The sequence below is a fragment of the Coregonus lavaretus genome, assembly GCF_964263955.1.
Source record: "Coregonus lavaretus genome assembly, chromosome: 15".
NCBI lineage: Eukaryota > Metazoa > Chordata > Actinopteri > Salmoniformes > Salmonidae > Coregonus > Coregonus lavaretus.
Genome location: NC_140002.1, coordinates 43,827,293 through 43,847,235, shown reverse-complemented (window position 1 = coordinate 43,847,235; position 19,943 = coordinate 43,827,293). Strand labels below are relative to the sequence as shown.

At 42.6% G+C, this 19,943-nt stretch overlaps 1 protein-coding gene across 1 annotated transcript in view; it reads right to left on the bottom strand.

Moving 5' to 3' along the window:
* Positions 1-19,943, bottom strand: part of LOC311143013 (calcium/calmodulin-dependent protein kinase type II subunit alpha-like) — a gene marked incomplete at its 5' end in the record, with an annotated part of 87,737 nt that overhangs the window by 46,461 nt on the left and 21,333 nt on the right. The window contains 4 exons of the mRNA XM_084178807.1: positions 153-225; positions 1,063-1,128; positions 3,228-3,282; positions 9,179-9,238. Of these exons, the coding sequence (XP_084034933.1) occupies positions 153-225; positions 1,063-1,128; positions 3,228-3,282; positions 9,179-9,238 (254 nt within the window). The remainder of the gene's footprint in view (positions 1-152; positions 226-1,062; positions 1,129-3,227; positions 3,283-9,178; positions 9,239-19,943) is intronic.

The following is a 19,943-nucleotide window of genomic DNA, read 5'->3' as shown; positions in this document are numbered from 1 at the left end:
TTTAAATTCAAATCCAATGTTTTTAACGGAATTTTGATACACAATCAAATGACAACAATGTCATCAAAGTTAGTATATTGCAGTGGATAAACAGTCTGTGACTGTGCCAAATACCGTCTGTGTCTTTTAATTTATTCCTTATTAAATCTTACCTTGAGGTCCCTGTGAACGACTCCCATCTGATGACAATGAAGCACTGCCTCCAGAATCTGCTGAATACAATGACTATGAAAGGAGAGAGAGAGAAAACAGAAAGACTGAGTGGGCTGGGAGTTCGGCGGCGCTAAATTGAGTGCTATTGAAAATGGGCTTTAATTCAGCATTAATCCACACAGAATTTTGGGAGAAAATTGTTTATGCACCTCTAAAACGATACAAGACACACCGAGACGTAAGATATGTTCATTCATTTTTCTAAAGCTGTCGATCAACACAGTAGCATGGGCCAAAGCCTGTCTGATGAGTTTCTGCATGTTGGGCTGGGCGTCAGTGGGAGGCTAATTAGCCACTACACTCAGCTGTCAATCAAGCAGTGGAGCAGCGAGAGCCCGGTCCGCAGAAACCCGGAGTGAAACGTGTACATTGATTGGAGGTCGCTCCGACACCTCCGACACCTCCACAACCATCTGTTTCCATTTGATTCTATTCATTAATTTGTTTTGTAGCCCTGTCGCTCTGTCACTGCAAATCAATGGCCCAGTCAGTATCTTTCACTGGTTAGGTGAAGTGGGAAGACGCTCTATCCATGAATGGGCTTATACAGGTAAAGCTGTTCAATCCAAATGAACAGTCCAATAATTAAAGAAAAGAAAGAAAGGCCTCTGACTGACTACATCACAAAAAAGGGTTGTAAAGCCTTGAATGTACAGCATATCAGGGTTTTCTATCTATGCCTTTAGGTCCTCTCTAATCTCTCTGGTTTGGGAGTGCTGTGACCTCTGTATAATTCACTTAATTTAATACATGTTACACTTCAAGTTATTATGTTGAAGTCTCTAAATTGCTTTTCTCACAGATCTGATTTTGGGTGTATGCTGTGTGTTGTGAGGTGGTTTCACTGACCTGGCGTCGGCCTCGCTGTAGTACTCTCGAGCAACAATGTCTTCAAAGAGCTCCCCGCCCGTGACTCTGAGGAAGAGAGGGGATTGTTAGGCTGCCTGTCTCAAGAGGATGCAGGTGACCTGGAGCATGGAGCCAACGTGAGATAAATACACCCTTCCCTGTACCCTTCATATCAGCCACTAAGACACATTGACAACTGAGTGTTGACATGGAACCTAACAGGCACCTCAATGGTACCTTTCTGACGTGAGAAAAGGCACAAGCAGTTGTCTCACTGTTGCAAAGTACAGACTATGTACCCTTTAAAATATGAATTTTATGTGTTCACGGCAACACATACCAGCTTGTGTAATGTATTGCAATGAGTGCAAGGGTGTGGGTGCTGACATTTCAAAGTTCAAAGCAGCCTTCAGTGTGGGAAAATTGCCTTGTCAATTTGTCAGTATGATGAACTCCATGCTCCCATTTAATAGGTGGGTGTGAGGCCATCCATCCATCAGACAGCCTCCACTAAGAGAGAGCCTGTGAATCCCAGAGCAGAGCTGCTGCTGCTGCATGGGAGAAATGTTGCACCTGGGAGCTGGGAGCTGGTTCCTGCGGTGCTGGTGAGTCACTGTCGCCCTGGGACACAGCCAAATGCTACCCAGTCATGCCTTCATAGGATACACACATAGACTGGCACACACTGACCAAGTATCGCCAAATATATGAATGTGGTACAGCATGTAAGCATACACAACATTATCGATAATAATAAGTAGATAAAGTTAGATATTTGTGGACCTATTTTGTAAACCTGCTAGTACAAAATGATTGGGCTCTGACAAAGCAGTTTGCTCCAAAATGTGTCAGCTTTAAAGAATATCCAAGATGACTTAGTTTGTATTTTCATAGTCTCTCATTTGTGTCCTTTTGAAACCTTCAGTAAGTATCTGTGTCTGATCTCATAGAATTAAAGGCCCAATGCAGCCATTTTTATCTCAATATTAAAACATTTCTGGGTAACAGTTAAGTACCTTACTGTGATTGTTTTCAATCAAAATGATCAAAAAGAAACAAAAATAGCTTCTTAGCAAGAGCAATTTCTCAAGCAAAAATTTTTCTAGGACTGTCTGGGAGTGGTATGAGTGGGGAGGGGAAAACTGAAAATTAGCTGTTATTGGCAGAAAGGTTTGGAACTCTCTTTCTTATTGGTCTATTAACAAATTCACTGCATGGTGATGTCACCAGGCAGGCCAAAACTCCATCCCACCACAACAGGCTGAAATTTCAGACAGTCTTTTCAAACAGCTCTTACTCTAAAAGGGCATTATCATCATTTTCACAATTTCACAGCATTTTTCCAACCTCATAGTGTGGAAATATATATAAAACAGGGAAATCACATGTTGGACTGCACTGGGACTTTAAGCAAATGTGATCTCTCTGATAGGGCACAATAATCAAAGAGAATATATGGAGTTGTGCTTATGGGACTGCTTCTTAACAATACCTTGCTGTTTCAAATCAGTTAAGAACAACTTGCATTGTCATCTTCTTATGCAACACTTTGTCCTGCTGCTCACTGTCTCACACGTACAAAGCTGTTTTTCATTCAGAGACATTAACAGGGAAGAGGCAGGTAAAAGAAGATACCTCGTAACAGATGCAAGAAGAATTCTCTTAAAGTTACAATACTGTAGTACTTTTCCAATGTTAACATTTCCAGTTTCTGTAATGAAAAGCATTCAACACCTCCAGGGGACTGTAATCAATGTTTTGCAGACTGAAATCAACAGTTCTTTGAAAGGCATTGAAAGGTATTACAACATTAGAGTGTTTAAAATGCTTCTAGTAGTGACTTTTACAGAACTATGATGGAGCACTCAAACGGAGTACACTCAGCACTACTGGGCTCTTTAGCCATAATTAGCGGTTAGAAACCACAGCCTATAGTGTATAGCTTACTGAGGAGCTTATTGAATTCAGGACCTCTACTTATATTAATGGTTCCGTCTTACACAGGCTGCTCTGATCAGTGTGAGTAGGACACACATCAAGACTCACATCAAGCTACCTTCCAGACTAGAAGAATCATTGTGCCATTAATGTCAAGCCTCCCCGCTGTGTGTGTGAGAGCAGATGGAACAGTGCTGCAGATAGATTCACTGCAGTGCATTACTCACAGGTCAAAGATCAGGTAGTGATGCCCCTCCTCCGAGATGCTGTCATGGAGACGCACTGGATGGAGATAAAGAGAGAAAATAAGTCAACGTGCGGGGATTGAAAGCGTTAATATTTCCCACATAGACTGCATAGTCAATAAACTTCAAATGTCTAAATCACACATCTTAATCACCCAGTCCACTGCATATGTCAAATCACAGTGTCCCACATTCCCCAAAATAAACTATATGGCCAAAAGTATGTGTACACATTGTTCAGCCACACCCATTGTTGACAGGTGTATAAAATCGAACACACAGCCATGCAATTTCCATAGACAAACATTGTCAGTAGAATGGTCCGTACTGAAGAGCTCAGTGACTTTCAATGTGGCACTGTTATACAATAACACATTTTAGTCATTTAGCAGACGCTCTTATCCAGAGCGACTTACAGGAGCAAGTAGGGTTAAGTGCCTTGCTCAAGGGCACATCAACAGATTTTTCACCTAGTTGGCTCGGGGATTAGAACCAGCAACCTTCCGATTACTGGCACAACGCTCTTAACCACTAAGCTACCTGCTACCTTTCCAACAAGTCAGTTCGTCACTGCCCTGCTAGACCTGCCCCGATCAACTGTAAGTGCTGTTATTGTGAAGTGGAAACGCCTAGGAGCAACAACAGCTCAGCCGCGAAGTGATGGGCCACACAAGCTCATAGAACGGGACCGCAGAGTGCTGAAGCACGTTGCGTGTAAAAATCGTCTGTCCTCTGTTACCGAGTTCCAAACTGCCTCTGGAAGCAACGTCAGCACAAGAACTGTTCTTCGGGAGCTTAATGAAATGGGTTTCCATGGCCGAGCAGCCTCACACAAGCCTGAGATCACCATGCACATTGCCAAGCGTCGGCTCGAGTGGTGTAAAGCTCGCCGCCAATGGATTCTGGAGCAGTGGAAAAGCGTTCTCTGGAGTGATTAATCACGCTTCACCATCTGGCAGTCCGACGGACTAATCTGGGTTTGGCGGATGCCAGGAGAACGCTACCTGCCTGAATGCATAGTGCCAATTGTAAAGTTTGGTGGAGGAGGAATAATGGTCTGGGGCTGTTTTTTATGGTTCGGTCTAGGCACCTTAGTGAAGGGAAATCTTAACACTACAGCATACAATTACATTCTAGACGATTCTGTGCTTCCAACTTTGTGGCAACAGTTTGGGGAAGGCCCATTCCTGTTTCAGCATGACAATGCCCCGTGCACAAAGTGAGGTCCATACAGAAATGGTTTGTCTAGATCGGTGTGGAAGAACTTGACCGGCTTGCACAGAGCCCTGACCTCAACCCCATCGAACACCTTTGGGATGAATTGGAACGCTGACTAAGAGCCAGGCCTAATCGCCCAACATCAGTGCCAGACCTCACTAATGCTCTTGTGGCTGAATGGAAGCAAGTCCCTGCAGCAATGTTCCAACATTGAGTGGAAAGCCTTCCCAGAAGAGTGGCAGGGAAGGGGGGACCAACTCCATATTAATGTCCATGATTTTGGAATGAGATGTTCGACGAGCCGGTGTCCACATACTGTTTTCAAGAATATCTAGGTTTTGATTATAAGTAGGCCTAACTGAAGTGATGTGGTACACACTGTTCATTAATTACTTTAGTCAAGCTTAGATAGTGCTTCTGGTGTCCTGTTGCTGTCCCTATGTTATCTCCATGATGGAGAGAATCTCTCTCTCTCTCTCTCTCTCTCTCTCTCTCTCTCTCTCTCTCTCTCTCTCTCTCTCTCTCTCTCTCTCTCTCTCTCTCTCTCTCTCTCTCTCTCTCTCTCTCTCTCTCTCTCTCTCTCTCTCTCTCTCTCTCTCCCCCCTACCCACCAGTGCCCAACACACTCCTCCCCTCCCCCAGCAGGCAGCGTGTTGTGCTGCTCTGTGTGCCTGTGTGTGGGCGTGTATGCACTGAGAGATGGAGAGGGAGAGGACACGTGTGCGTTTGTGTGTGGGTGCTGAGATAGAAAGGATAACAAGTGGAAGACTGCGGTTTGGATACCTTCACCTGCCAACACCAATGCATAGCAACCGTCTCACCATTACATAAGCCTGAAACAGCAATCTCACTTCATTCTCCTTAACATTCCCTGAAAATACTTTGATTTGCATTCGCCACTATCAACATTGCTAAACAACACCCCCACTAGTTTTTGTCTACACTTAAAGCATGTTTTATTTCCTAAAAACGGCAGAAATCCTATGCTAAACAGAGGTATAGAGAGGGAACTTTTTAAAAGAGGTAATGGAAGTAGCGACATCCTAAATGTCCTCATCCATTTTGATAGCCTTGTGATCCTGAGCTGCTGTTTTGTATGAGTGCACAGAGAGGATCTCGCGGAGGAAAAGGCCAATCTGGTGTTACTGACTGATGGTGGTGCTTTTGGCCTGTCACTGTCTGTGTTTGGTTCCCTTGGCAGGGCTTTCCATATCAGCAGAGAGAACACTCTTCCCTCTGTTATGGGATGTGACTAGGTTAAGTCACTAAAGAGTATATTTCTTGAGAGCTCTTGATGGAAATCTTTGATCTCAGCCTCCTTAAGAGTCTTTCCTTTACAAATCACTTGTCCAGGCTGTTGTTATCAATCTATCCCTACAGGAAAGGTTAAATGAATAGAGATGTGTTTGGGTTGTTCTAGAATTACGGTGGCATTTGGGCATGGCATTTATTGTATTTTACCATAATGATAACCAGTAGAAGTAGTAACACCAACGAGACATTTTTGGTAAATTAGGATTTTCTGAAATCTAAAGTCATGAAACCTTTAAAAATAATTTACAAAAGTGATATGATTAATTATTTTGCTCACAATGTTATTTCCCTTCATTTAATTTGAAACACCAAATTATCAATGACATTTTTTCAGATGTATGAAAATTAAAAGGGTTTGATTAGCTAATAATGTATTTAATATAGACCCCTCACCTTATAACAGTTTGCCACTGGAGAGAATGCTCAAGGTCCTTGTATATCTTTGTAATCAGGCAGTAACACCAATGACATAAAACTGAAGGACACACATTATACTAGTAAAAATAGGTATTTTAAAAGCCTTTGTTTCTATTGATCTATACAATATATTAAATAATTTTGTCATAGATAGATTTCTCTAAATCCCAAAAACATATCACTACACCTCTACACATCACCAGTCGGGCAAGCCAATTTACTAGCCCCCAGTAGTTTCTACAATGCATACAAATAGATGTTTTGCGGTATAACGGACTTACATATGCTTTCTTATTAAATAACAGTTAAATAAAATGGAAATGTATGCTTTGTCAATTTTTTGTCATTTTAAAGTGTTTTTACATGGTGTCAAAGTCAAAGGACAGCATTTACCACCACAATTCAAGAAGGAATTCTAGCTTAATGGGATGGGATAGTAAAGTACTTTGTCTCTCCCACAAAGCATTATGACAACACAACAAGGAAAGCTTTATTACACGGTTGAGAGCCTCTACACTGATACATTTACATGTTAGTCATTTAGCAGACGCTCTTATCCAGAGCGACTTACAGTTAGTGAGTGCATACATTTTTTTCATACTGCTCCCCCGTGGGAAACGAACCCACAACTCTGGCGTTGCAAACGCCATGCTCTACCAACTGAGCTACACAGGACTGATACGTCAATTATCCCTAGCAGTAAACAATACCTTCACATGTGGCGACATCATCGTATAGGTAGGGACTGCTGTCAATCCACCAAGCATGATAAGCATGAGCCTTTAGGAAATCTCCAAACCATTATATGGGTGTCACTGGCATAATGGGTTTGAGTGGTTCTTCTACAAAATCCATTCCCAGGAATCGCACTATTTACAAAGAACAGGCGTATTCTGTGACTATTGAGAACCAAACGTACCAAACTTGGCCCCTAGCCCTTGGCGTGTTGAGCCTGAATTATGAGTATCAGAGCCAATTCATCCAACACGTTGGTTCTCTCCTCTCCTGGATCTATGTGGGCGGACTTCGGCTCTTTGACGAATAACCGCCCCCGGTTACTGCAGAGGAAGGCTGCCATGTAAAGAATGTGCCGATAAACAAAACGAGTCACTCTCAAAGCTGCAAAGTCAATTTGGAGGATCTAACTGCTGCTCTGCACCGTCTCAACCAGCATGGTGGATGTAGGAGCACATGAAGATCGCTGGATATGGGCCAGTTCTTTAATAGCCTGTGATGGTCGGTTAGGCTCAGGGATAGAGAGCACAGGATGAGGGCAGTGTGTCTCAGTGCATCCAGTTGATTCAGAAAAAGGCAGCTAGCTTACGTCAGAGCCTATACTTTACAGAACTGGGAACTTGACTTCTACATTGACAGGGGAGAGCTTGACGCTGATGATCTTTATCCTATTGAGCTGCAGTCTGCGCAGGCAAATTTCCCACAAGGGCTTTAAAATGCATACACGGCCACAGGGGCAAATCTTCAGCGAGATGACAGCAGATAATGTATTCCTTTCCTCACAGTCTGTCTGTTGAGGAGCAGGAGGAATCCTGTTCGTGTTGATAGAAGGCTGGATGTTTCAGCTTCCCCCTGTCTCTATCCCTCTCCCTATCCCTGACAGATCACAAAACAGCATACAAACTTATCTGAGGGCATCCACAGGTCACACTCGTGTTGATTCTCTCTCTGACCACTCAGAGGCTGGGTTAGACATACAGTACAGTCGAGTCGTACTCCCTCTCTTCCTCTGTCATTTTCTCTCTCTCTCTCTCTCTCTCTCTCTCTCTCTCTCTCTCTCTCTCTCTCTCTCTCTCTCTCACACTTCAAACAGATGAAAATATATTTGGATTAATAATGCAGATATATTTACAATTTAGTAATTTAGCAAAGCAACTTACAAGTATTGTATTCATCTTTAAATAGCTATTTTTCCTCAATAAAGAAGTTATCAACAAAGTCAGTGCTATTAGGAAAAGACAAGTGAAACCTTTTTTCGGGGGGGGGGGGGGATAAGACTGAGATGTCTTATTTAAGATACTTTTTGAAGAGGTGGAGTTTCAGACGTTTTCGGAAGATGGGCAGGGACTCTGCTGTCCTAGTGTCAGGAGGAAGCTCGTTCCACCATTGGGGTGCCAGGACAGAAAAGAGCTTGGACTGGGCTGATCGGGAGCTGACCCCCGTAAGGGGTGGGACGGCCAAAAGTCTAGAGGTGGCAGAACGGAGTGCTTGGTTGGGGTGTAGGGTTTGAGCATAGCCTGAAGGTAGGGAGTGGCAGTTCCTCTTGCTGCTCCGTAGGTAAGCACCATGGTCTTGTCGTGATGCGAGCTTCAACTGGAAGCCAGTGGAGTGTGCAGAGGAGCGGGATGACATGGGAGAACTTCGGAAGGTTGAACATCAGGCGGGCTGCGGCATTGTAGATAAGTTGCAGGGGTTTGATAGCACAAGTGGGGAGCCCAGCCAACAGAGAGTTGCAGTAGTCCAGACGGAAGCAGGCGGGATGCATTACTAAACACGAATGGGTGTCTATTCATCAGTAAATTACACATTGTGGTTCTTAGTCGGCTCTGACGGTGCCACGCCTCAGGCTGTCACAGAGTGAACCACAACAGTCAGCTAGCTGTCTGTCTCTCTGGATGACTGTCACACTTTCACTGGGTGCATGATTCTGCTCAATGGAGGCAGATTACATCAATGCTATACTATAGTGAACTATAAGTTTACTATGCTCCCAAAAGAATCTGACCCAAGGTTAGTGACTTATCTTTTTGAAATGTCCCAATCTGAACTACTTAATATTAGGTAGTGTGAAAGAATGTATATAATGTAACACATTGGAAAACGAATATCGTGGAATCAGCCAATCAATGAGACAGAATAACGAAAAATAATTTGAATGGATCATAGCGCTTCTGAGATACACTGAAAGAGTGGGAGTAGGATGAAGAAGCCAGCATGACCTGATTGGCCTCCAGAACTAAAGAACTCACCAATGTTTGAGTGCTTCAGCAGTCGGCAGATCCTGGCCTCTCTGTCCAGCTTCTGGTGATCTGAAACCAAGCACACAGACATGTTCATAATGCAGAATACAGTATGTCTCTTTCCCAGAAATTGGCCTTTTGTCAGGTTCCTTGTCAAATACAATGTACAGAACTGTGTAATAATTCAACTGTCAGGCCAGGGCTGGTCTGGCTCTGGTGCAGCAGCTCTGTGATGATGGAATGTCTATGGAGCTGGTTATCTGCAGATAGATGGCTAAGATGGCGCCGACAGAGGGTGCCTCGACTCGAGCTCCATAGACAGTCCAGCTGTTTTTTCTAGTGTTTTTCTCTAATTTTCTTAATCAGTTTGTTTCGTGATTACCATTTTCATTCTTTTATTTCACTAGTCCTGCATGTTGGAGCTCGAAGCCTAAGATTTTCACTGTACCCTACAATAACACCTGCAACCCTGTACATGTGACTATTCAACACTCTGTTTCTCTGAATCTGAAATCATTCTAGACCTCAGCTGAATCTGATAATGAATAATGTGGCTGATGAGCAAGTTGAGACAAAATTACTTGGTGTTACCTTGGATTGTAAACTGTCATGGTCAAAACATATTGATTCAATGATTGTAAAGATGGGGAGAGGTCTGTCCGTAATAAAGAGATGCTCTGCTTTTTTGACACCACACTCCACAAAGCAAGTCCTGTAGGCTGTATTTCTATCTAATCTTGATTATTGCCCAGTCACATGGTCAAATGCTGCAAAGAAGGACCTAAAAAAGCTGCAGCTGGCCCAGAACAGAGTGGCACGTCTTGCTCTTCATTGTAATCAGAGGGCTAATATGAATACTATGCATGCCAGTCTCTCTTGGCAAAAAGTAGAGGAGAGACTGACTGCGTCACTTCTTATTTTTATAAGAAACATTCATATGTTGAAAATTCCAAATTGTTTGCATAGTCAACTTACACACAGCTCTGACACACACACTTACCCCACCAGACATTTTCACAGTCTCCAAATAGTATTATATAGAGCCATGATTGCATGGAACTCCCTTCCATCTCAGATGCTCAAGTGAACAGCAAACCTGAATTCAAAAAACAGATAAAGCAACACCTCTAAGCAAAGCAAATGTATGTAGTTCTGTCCTTGAGGTGTTCTTGTCTATTAATGTTCTGTATTATGTCATGTTTCATGTTTAGTGTGGACTGCAGCAAGAGCAGCTGCTGCTTTGACAACAGCTTTGACAATAAAATTATCTGTATGGTCCTTCAGTCAAGCAGTGCATTTCAAACACAGATTCAACCACAAAGACCAGGGAGGTTTTCCAATGCCTCGCAAATGAAGAGCACCAATTGGTAGATGGGGTAAACGTTTTAAAAAGCAGACATTGAATATCCCTTTGAGCATGGTGAAGTTATTAATTAAACTTTGGATGGTGCATCAATACACCCGCTCAGGGATTTCACCATGATGCCAGTGGTGACTTTAAAACAGTTACAACGGCTGTGATAGGAGAAAACTGAGGATGGATCAACAACATTGTAGTTACTCCACAATACTAACCTAATTGACAGAGTGAAAAGAAGCAAGCCTGTACAGAATAAAAAATATTCCAAAACATGCATCCTGTTTGCAGTAAGGCACTAAAGTAAAACTGCAAACAATTTGGCAAAGAAATTAACTTTATGTCCTAAATACAAAGCGTTATGTTTGCGGCAAATCCAACACAACACAATACTCTTCATGTTTTCAAGCATGGTGGTGGCTGCATCATGTTATGGGTATGCTTGTCATCGACAAGGACTGAGGAGTTTTTTAGGATAAAAAGAAAGGGAATACAGCTAAGCACAGGCCAAACCTGGTTTGACTTAAATCGGCTTGGAAATCTATGGCAAGACTTGAAAATAGCTGTCCAGCAATGATCAACAACCAACTAGACAGAGCTTGAAGAATTTAAAAAATAACAATGTACAATCCAGCTGTGCAAAGCTCTTAGAGACAAACCCAGAAAGACTCACAGCTGTAATCACTACCAAATGTGATTCTAACATTTATTGACTCAGGGGGTTGAAGGCACTGTAGATGCTGATGGTTAACAGTGCTGGTAATGGTGTGGGGTGGTGTATAATGAGGGTGTGGTTGGCAGGGTGGGAGGAAGGGGGTGATGGTGGGCATGGTGCAAAGGAGGACGTTCGGGAAGAGAGAGAGGTCACATCGCTACGAGCCACTTTCCCCACTAATGAAAGTGAGGGGGAGGGCAGCCAGCGAGATAACAATGCCGCTTTGCCAAATAAATGCTACCTTCCTGTCCGAGAGTGGGGGGCTTTCTGCAGTATTAATGAGCAATCCAAATTGGCAGATGAGGAAGAGGAGACCCCCTTTTCCCTCCTAATTTCTACCCCTCTGTTCATACAGCCCTTCACTGTCTGCACAATCTGTAGAGCTCAATCAGGGATGGAGAAGGGCTGTATCAGTCCTAAAGTTGTGCAAAAGCATTGCCCCTTTATCAAGTTCATGATCGAATCGGAGATGAGATAAACCAAGCCTCCTCCATAATCCAGGATTTTCTTGTGTGAGCAGGAGCTTCACAAAATCCCATGTGCTGTGTAGCAGCTACATTTATCATTATCAATAAGTAATGTTTCAGTAATTCCACAATTAGACATATAAGATATGAAACAAATATAATCGAATTATTTAATTCTATAATATTTGCTGTTGTACCAGGGTTTTAATAAGTGTATGACAATCATCCCTCTAACTGACCTCCTGTACTGTATCCACTGTAATGTATAAGCAAAGATATGCTCTGGACTTGGTGTTGCTAAGCAACCCTGCGCAATATACCAAAAATAGAATTATAAGATATATGAGTTTTAAAAAACTACAGAGGGAAAACTCACAGCAAATTCAGTTATCTAACCCTGTACAAATCCTCTAATAGGGAAGAATTCAAATAAAAGCTTCAACAGCACTGAGCACAAATCAATGGCAATATACGAAAGTGTGAGACTACAATGAACCTTACAAAACAATTTCCCAATAATTTTTTACCCAACAACAATCAAACAGCAAATGACATAAGCCATAGAAAATGATATGTCCAATACACTATGCCAGTGGAACTTTGTACAGTATTATTGGTGTTCACTGTTTAGTGAATGGATTTACAACGTAACATACAGTACCAGTCAAAAGTTTGGACACACCTACTCATTCAAGGGGTTTTCTTTATTTTTACTATTTTCTACATTGTAGAATAATAGTGAAGACATCAAAACTATGAAATATCACATATGGAATCATGTAGTAACCAACAAAGTGTTAAACAAATAAAAATATATTTTATATTTGAGATTCTTCAAATAGCCACAGTTTGCCTTGATGAGAGCATTGCACACTCTTAGCATTCTCTCAACAAGCTTCACCTGGAATGCTTTTCCGACAGTCTTGAAGGAGTTCCCACATATGCTGAGCACTTGTTGGCTGCTTTTCCTTCAATCTGCCGTCTGACTCATCCCAAACCATCTCAATTGGGTTGAGGTCAGGGGATTGTGGAGGCCAGGTCATCTGATGCAGCACTCTATCACTCTCCTTCTTGGTAAAATAGCCCTTACAGAGCCTGGAGGTGTGTTGGGTCATTGTCCTGTTGAAAAACAAATGATAGTCCCACTAAGCCCAAACCAGATGGGATGGTGTATTGCTGCAGAATGCTGTGGTAGCCATGCTGGTTAAGTGTGCCTTGAATTCTAAATAAATCACAGACAGTGTCACCAGCAAAGCACCCCCACACCATAACACCTCCTCATCCATGCTTTACGGTAGGAACTACACATGCAGAGAGACTCCAGACCAAAGGACACATTTCCACCGGTCTAATGTCCATTGCTCATGTTTCTTGGCCCAAGCAAGTCTCTTCTTCTTATTGGTGTCCTTTAGTAGTGGTTTCTTTGCAGAAATTCGACCATGAAGGCCTGATTCACATAGTGACTTGAACTCAGTGAAGCATTTATTTGGGCTACAATTTCTGAGGTTGGTAACTCTAATGAACTTATCCTCTTCAGGAGAGGCAACTCTGGGTCTTCCATTAATGGTGGCGGTCCTCATGGGAGCCAGTTTCATCATAGCGCTAGATGGTTTTTGCGACTGCACTTGAAGAAACTTTCAAAGTTCTTAAAATGTTCTGTTTTGACTGACCTTCATGTCTTGAAGTAATGATGGATTGTCATTTCTCTTTGCTTATTTGAGCTGTTCTTGCCATAATATGGACTTGGTCTTTTACCAAATAGGGCTATCTTCTGTATACCCCCCCTACCTTTTCAAAACACAAATGCATTCCAGGTGACTACCTCATGAAGCTGGTTGAGAGAATGCCAAGACTGTGCAAAGCTGTCATCAAGGCAAAGGATGGCTATTTGAAGAATCTAAAATATAAAATATATTTTGATTTAAAAACATAAAAAACATTGTTACTACATGATTGCATACGTGTTCATTCATAGTTTTGATGTACAGTGCCTTGCAAAAGTATTCCCCTTGGCGTTTGTCCTACTTTGTTGCATTAAAACCTGTAATTTAAATGGTTATTTATTTGGATTTCATGTAATGGACATAAACAAAATAGTCCAAATTGGTTAAGTGAAATGAAAAAAATTACTTGTTTCAAAAAATTCAAAAACACAAATAACGGACAAGTGGTGCGTGCATATGTATTCACTCCCTTTGCTATGAAGCCCCTAAATAAGATCTGGTGCAACCAATTACCTTCAGAAGTCACATAATTAGTTAAATAAAGTCCACCTGTGTGCAATCTAAGTGTCACATGATCTCAGTATATATACACCTGTTCTGAAAGGTCCCAGAGTCTGCAACACCAATAAGCAAGGGGCACCACCAAGCAAGCGGCACCATGAAGACCAAGGAGCTCTCCAAACATGTCAGGGACAAAGTTGTGGAGAAGTACAGATCAGGGTTGGGTTATAAAGAAATATCAGAAACTTTGAACATCCCACGGAGCACCATTAAATCCATTATAAAAAAATTGAAAGAATATGGCACCACAACAAACCTGCCAAGAGAGGGCCGCCCACCAAAACTCACAGACCAGGCAAGGAGGGAATTAATCAGAGAGGCAACAAAGAGACAAAAGATAACCCTGAAGGAGCTGCAAAGCTCCACAGCGGAGATTGGAGTATCTGTCCATAGGACCACTTTAAGCCATACACTCCACAGAGCTGGGCTTTACGGAAGAGTGGCCAGATAAAAGCCATTGCTTAAAGAAAAAAATAAGCAAACACATTTGGTGTTCGCCCTAAGGCATGTGGGAGACTCCCCAAACATATGTAAGAAGGTACTCTGGTCAGATGAAACAAAAATTGAACTTTTTGGCCATCAAGGAAAACGCTATGTCTGGCACAAACCCTACACCTCTTATCACCCTGAGAACACCAGTGAAGCATAGTGGTGGCAGCATCACGTTGTGGGGATGTTTTTCATTGGCAGGGACTGGGAAACTGGTCACAATTGAAGGAATGATGGATGGCGCTAAATACAGGGAAATTCTTGAGGGAAACCTGTTTCAGTCTTCCAGAGATTTGAGACTGGGACGGAGGTTCACCTTCCAGCAGGACAATGACCCTAAGCATACTGCTAAAGCAGCACTTGAGTGGTTTAAGGGGAAACATTTAAATGTCTTGGAATGGCCTAGTCAAAGCCCAGACCTCAATCCAATTGAGAATCTGTGGTATGACTTAAAGATTGCTGTACACCAGCGGAACCCATCCAACTTGAAGGAGCTGGAGCAGTTTTGCCTTGATGAATGGGCAAAAATCCCAGTGGCTAGATGTGCCAAGCTTATATAGACATACCCCAAGAGACTTGCAGTTGTAATTGCTGCAAAAGGTGGCTCTACAAAGTATTTACTTTGTGGGGGTGAATAGTTATGTACGCTCAAGTTTTCTGTTTTTTCTTGTCTTATTTCTTGTTTGTTTCACAATAAAAAAAAAATGCATCTTCAAAGTGGTAGGCATGTTGTGTAAATCAAATGATACAAACACCCAAAAAATCTATTTTAATTCCAGGTTGTTAGGCAACAAAATAGGAAAATGTCCAAGGGGGTGAATACTTTTGAAAGCCACTGTATTCACTATTATTCTACAATGTAAAAAATAGTAAAAATAAAGATAAACCCTTGAATGAGTAGCTGTGTCCAAACTTTTGACTGGTAGTGTATGTACAGTATTGATTAAGACATCGACACTGACACCATGCCAATTGCTGATCTTATTTTGAAGTGCTGCATGCACTTCAACCTGTAAGGCTAATATCTAGGCAAACATGGACTTGACCCTGGATTTAAACCTACACAGTTTGTCTCCATGTAGACACACAATAAATACACTTTTGGATAGTTTGATGCCTTGAGTGATTTTCCCAGAGCTAATACACATTTTGGTGTGATGCCTTTTTTTTAAAATCTAAAGCCAGAATAACAGCTCATTCACAGCTGATTTGGGTTAAATGTTCCTCCTGGCCTAGCGGTACATTATCAGAACGCTAATGAGCCTCCTCTGCTACTCAGCCAGATGTCTTTCCCAGCTCCATGCAATCCATTCTGTTCACCATTACACCTGTGGGTCCCCAACCCAAAAGTCAGTCTCCACATAGCAAGTAGAGATGCAGGCTTTGTGTAAATAGTAAATAGTAAATGTAAAATCCTCACAAATCATTTTGGAGCAAAGCATTTGCATGTATATTATCTCCAGAAGAAATGTCTGCCAAGTTTGCCATAGCCAATTACAGAGGCACACCAAATTATTAGACAGTAACTTCATTATGTGCATCATATTATTGTGATGTGATTTTATGCATGAGGAGGTCATATTAAAGGAGTGGGTTACTTTTTTTAACCAAATCTCTATTTTTGATGTAAAAGGCACGTTATAGAAGTGTCCAGAAGCTTGTTTTTCAAGATTTCATTTGGTTTTGAGAAACTTACCGCACCAGCAATAGACTTCCTATTGCTCGTTCTGCAGTATGGGGGCCATCGGTAAATATGACTAAAGTCTCCATAAAATACCCAAATACGTCCTTTTAAGAAACGGCAAATGTTGTACCTTTCATACTAAGATGTTTTTCCGTCAACTTTACCATACCACCAACTTTTCTTCCGCCTTTTCTTTATATCTGAAAGGTATTGCCAGTATCAAAGCCAAAACTTATAATTCTGCCAAACAACCTAGCAATAATTTCAGTAAAGTTTTGTCTACAGCTTAGTATGAAACGTAGCCGCAATGTTGAGGCGGCATTGGCACCACTACGCTCCTAAAGAGTAACTTGAATGAAAAAAAAATGTTTTCTCGAAAACCAACTGTTTTTGGCTTAGTTATAGTGAAACACGTAAATTCTGACAGTTCGTTGTCATTTTGACAGTTCGTTGCAAAAGTGATATCTTCTGGTATTTTAGTAGTACATCTATCTCTTTTTGCCCCTAGCAGTTCAACTCTACCATTGAAATCGTGATGTAGGTGCCTCTTCGTCATCTCAAAGGAGGGGTTCGGTATTTAATACAGTCCCTTCTGGTAAATGCTGCTCATGATCATCTTGTCTAGTTGTCTCATTTATTAGAACATTTTGCCATAGTATGTAGTTTAACAAGTGGATTATTTTGCTCCCAGTCGCTTAGTAGCCTAGGCCTGCTCCCGACCAAAAGCCTGTGACTCAATTTGAGATTTTGTTTCACTGAATCTCTATTTGTTTAATTGGTTACTGTCTGTGCAAATTAGTGAAGGTGGTATAGCTAATCTATTTGTTTGCTCATCTGTCACTCATCAGAAACATTTAGCATGCAATAATGTAGCCTAAATCAAGAATATTATTTGTATTTTATTTTGTTATATTCCATTATAATTTTACTATAAAATATATGTCTGTTAACTGTGATTGGGTAGGTGTGTCTTGTCTGTTTAATGAACCAAATAATGAACTATTGATTTCATTTGGATGGCAGCCATGGCAAAACAGACCCGTAACATAGGCCTAATTATACTCAAAATATGCTATTCTATTCTTTTGAAAATACATTTTATTAGTCTTATGTTTCTTAGGACCTGCCTAAACGAATGAATAATGACATTTATTTTTGATGGTGTATATTCTCAATGGATTTATTAAAATAGACACCCACCCACATCGGCACACCACTACTACCACGCTTTCCCGGCATGCCTGCATGCGCACGGGAGGTATAAAAAGTGTATGCAGGCAAAAAATGTGATAAAAATGGGCTTGCTTGTAAGGGGTCATATAAACATTGGGCCAAAAAGATTTACAGGCAAAATACCGGAAATCCTATGCGAAAGCAGTAATAGAGAGTCAAACATGGCAGGTAGACAGTCAGTAGGTAGAGAGTCAGTAGGGAGAGTCAGTAGGTAGAGAGTCAGTAGGGAGAGTCAGTAGGTAGAGAGTCAGCAGGTAGAGAGTCAGTAGGTAGAGAGTCAGTAGGGAGAGTCAGTAGGTAGAGAGTCAGTAGGGAGAGTCAGTAGGTAGAGAGTCAGTAGGGAGAGTCAGTAGGTAGAGAGTCAGCAGGTAGAGAGTCAGTAGGTAGAGAGTCAGTAGGGAGAATCAGTAGGGAGAGTCAGTAGGTAGAGAGTCAGTAGGGAGAGTCAGTAGGTAGAGAGTCAGTAGGGCGAGTCAGTAGGTAGAGAGTCAGTAGGTAGAGAGTCAGTAGGTAGAGAGTCAGTAGGGAGAGTCAGCAGGTAGAGAGTCAGTAGGGAGAGTCAGTAGGTAGAGAGTCAGTAGGGAGAGTCAGCAGGTAGAGAGTCAGTAGGGAGTCAGCAGGGAGAGTCAGTAGGTAGAGAGTCAGTAGGTAGAGAGTCAGTAGGTAGAGAGTCAGTAGGGAGAGTCAGTAGGTAGAGAGTCAGTAGGGAGAGTCAGCAGGTAGAGAGTCAGTAGGGAGTCAGCAGGGAGAGTCAGTAGGTAGAGAGTCAGTAGGTAGAGAGTCAGTAGGTAGAGAGTCAGTAGGGAGAGTCAGTAGGTAGAGAGTCAGTAGGGAGAGTCAGCAGGTAGAGAGTCAGTAGGGAGAGTCAGTAGGGAGAGTCAGTAGGTAGAGAGTCAGTGGGGAGAGTCAGTAGGGAGAGTCAGTAGGGAGAGTCAGTAGGGAGAGTCAGTAGGTAGAGAGTCAGTAGGGAGAGTCAGTAGGGATAGTCAGTAGGTAGAGAGTCAGTAGGGAGAGTCAGTAGGTAGAGAGTCAGTAGGGAGAGTCAGTAGGTAGAGAGTCAGTAGGTAGAGAGTCAGTAGGTAGAGAGTCAGTAGGTAGAGAGTCAGTAGGGAGAGAGTCAGTAGGGAGAGTCAGTAGGTAGAGAGTCAGTAGGGAGAGTCAGTAGCTAGAGAGTCAGTAGGGAGAGTCAGTAGGGAGAGTCAGTAGGTAGAGAGTCAGTAGGGAGAGTCAGTAGCTAGAGAGTCAGTAGGGAGAGTCAGTAGGTAGAGAGTCAGTAGGGAGAGTCAGTAGGTAGAGAGTCAGTAGGTAGAGAGTCAGTAGGTAGAGAGTCAGTAGGTAGAGAGTCAGTAGGTAGAGAGTCAGTAGGGAGAGTCAGTAGGTAGAGAGTCAGTAGGGAGAGTCAGCAAGTAGAGAGTCAGTAGGGAGTCAGCAGGGAGAGTCAGTAGGTAGAGAGTCAGTAGGTAGAGAGTCAGTAGGTAGAGAGTCAGTAGGGAGAGTCAGTAGGTAGAGAGTCAGTAGGGAGAGTCAGTAGGTAGAGAGTCAGTAGGGAGAGTCAGTAGGGAGAGTCAGTAGGTAGAGAGTCAGTAGGGAGAGTCAGTAGGTAGAGAGTCAGTAGGGAGAGAGTCAGTAGGGAGAGTCAGTAGGTAGAGAGTCAGCAGGTAGAGAGTCAGTAGGTAGAGAGTCAGTAGGGAGAGTCAGTAGGTAGAGAGTCAGTAGGGAGAGTCAGTAGGTAGAGAGTCAGTAGGGAGAGTCAGTAGCTAGAGAGTCAGTAGGGAGAGTCAGTAGGGAGAGTCAGTAGGTAGAGAGTCAGTAGGGAGAGTCAGTAGCTAGAGAGTCAGTAGGGAGAGTCAGTAGGGAGAGTCAGTAGGGAGAGTCAGTAGGGAGAGTCAGTAGCTACAGAGTCAGCATGTGCTGAGTCTGCCACCCTCCCCTTCCCCTCCTTCCCCTACCCTTCCTACTGCCTATACCTCCACTTCCTACTCCCTCTTCACTCCCTCCCTCCCCTCGCTCCCTCCTCTCTCTTCCCTCCCTCCTTCCTCGCTTTTCCCTCCTTCCCTCCTCTCTTCCCTCCACCTCCTCCCTCTCAGGTGAATCAGCAGGTCCACGCCAGGTCCTCTGAGGGCCCTTCAATCAGGCTGCACACAGCAGTCCAACACGGCCTCTCCTTGTTGTTTAAATGATGTGTCACCGTTCGCCCTTCACATGAGAGCCCAGTAGGAGGACATGGTCAGAACATCGAGCCAATGTCAGAATCTTCTGGTGGTCAATGTCAGTGTCACAATGCTCTGGTACTAGTGATGAGATATGTAGTGTAGCTCTCATACAATAGAATGGTTTTGAAATATTGATACTTCAATACAATACACAACACTACCTATTTAAACTCACCAAATGGCATTGTAAATATCAAGCAAGTGGTGCTTATCTGGAAGAGCAGTATCTCAGGTAAACTCTGGAAATATCAAAGACCATTTAAAATGTACAATATACATTCCTCCTAGCAATACAAGTACATTTCACCCATTTTAAGCACATGTATTAGCA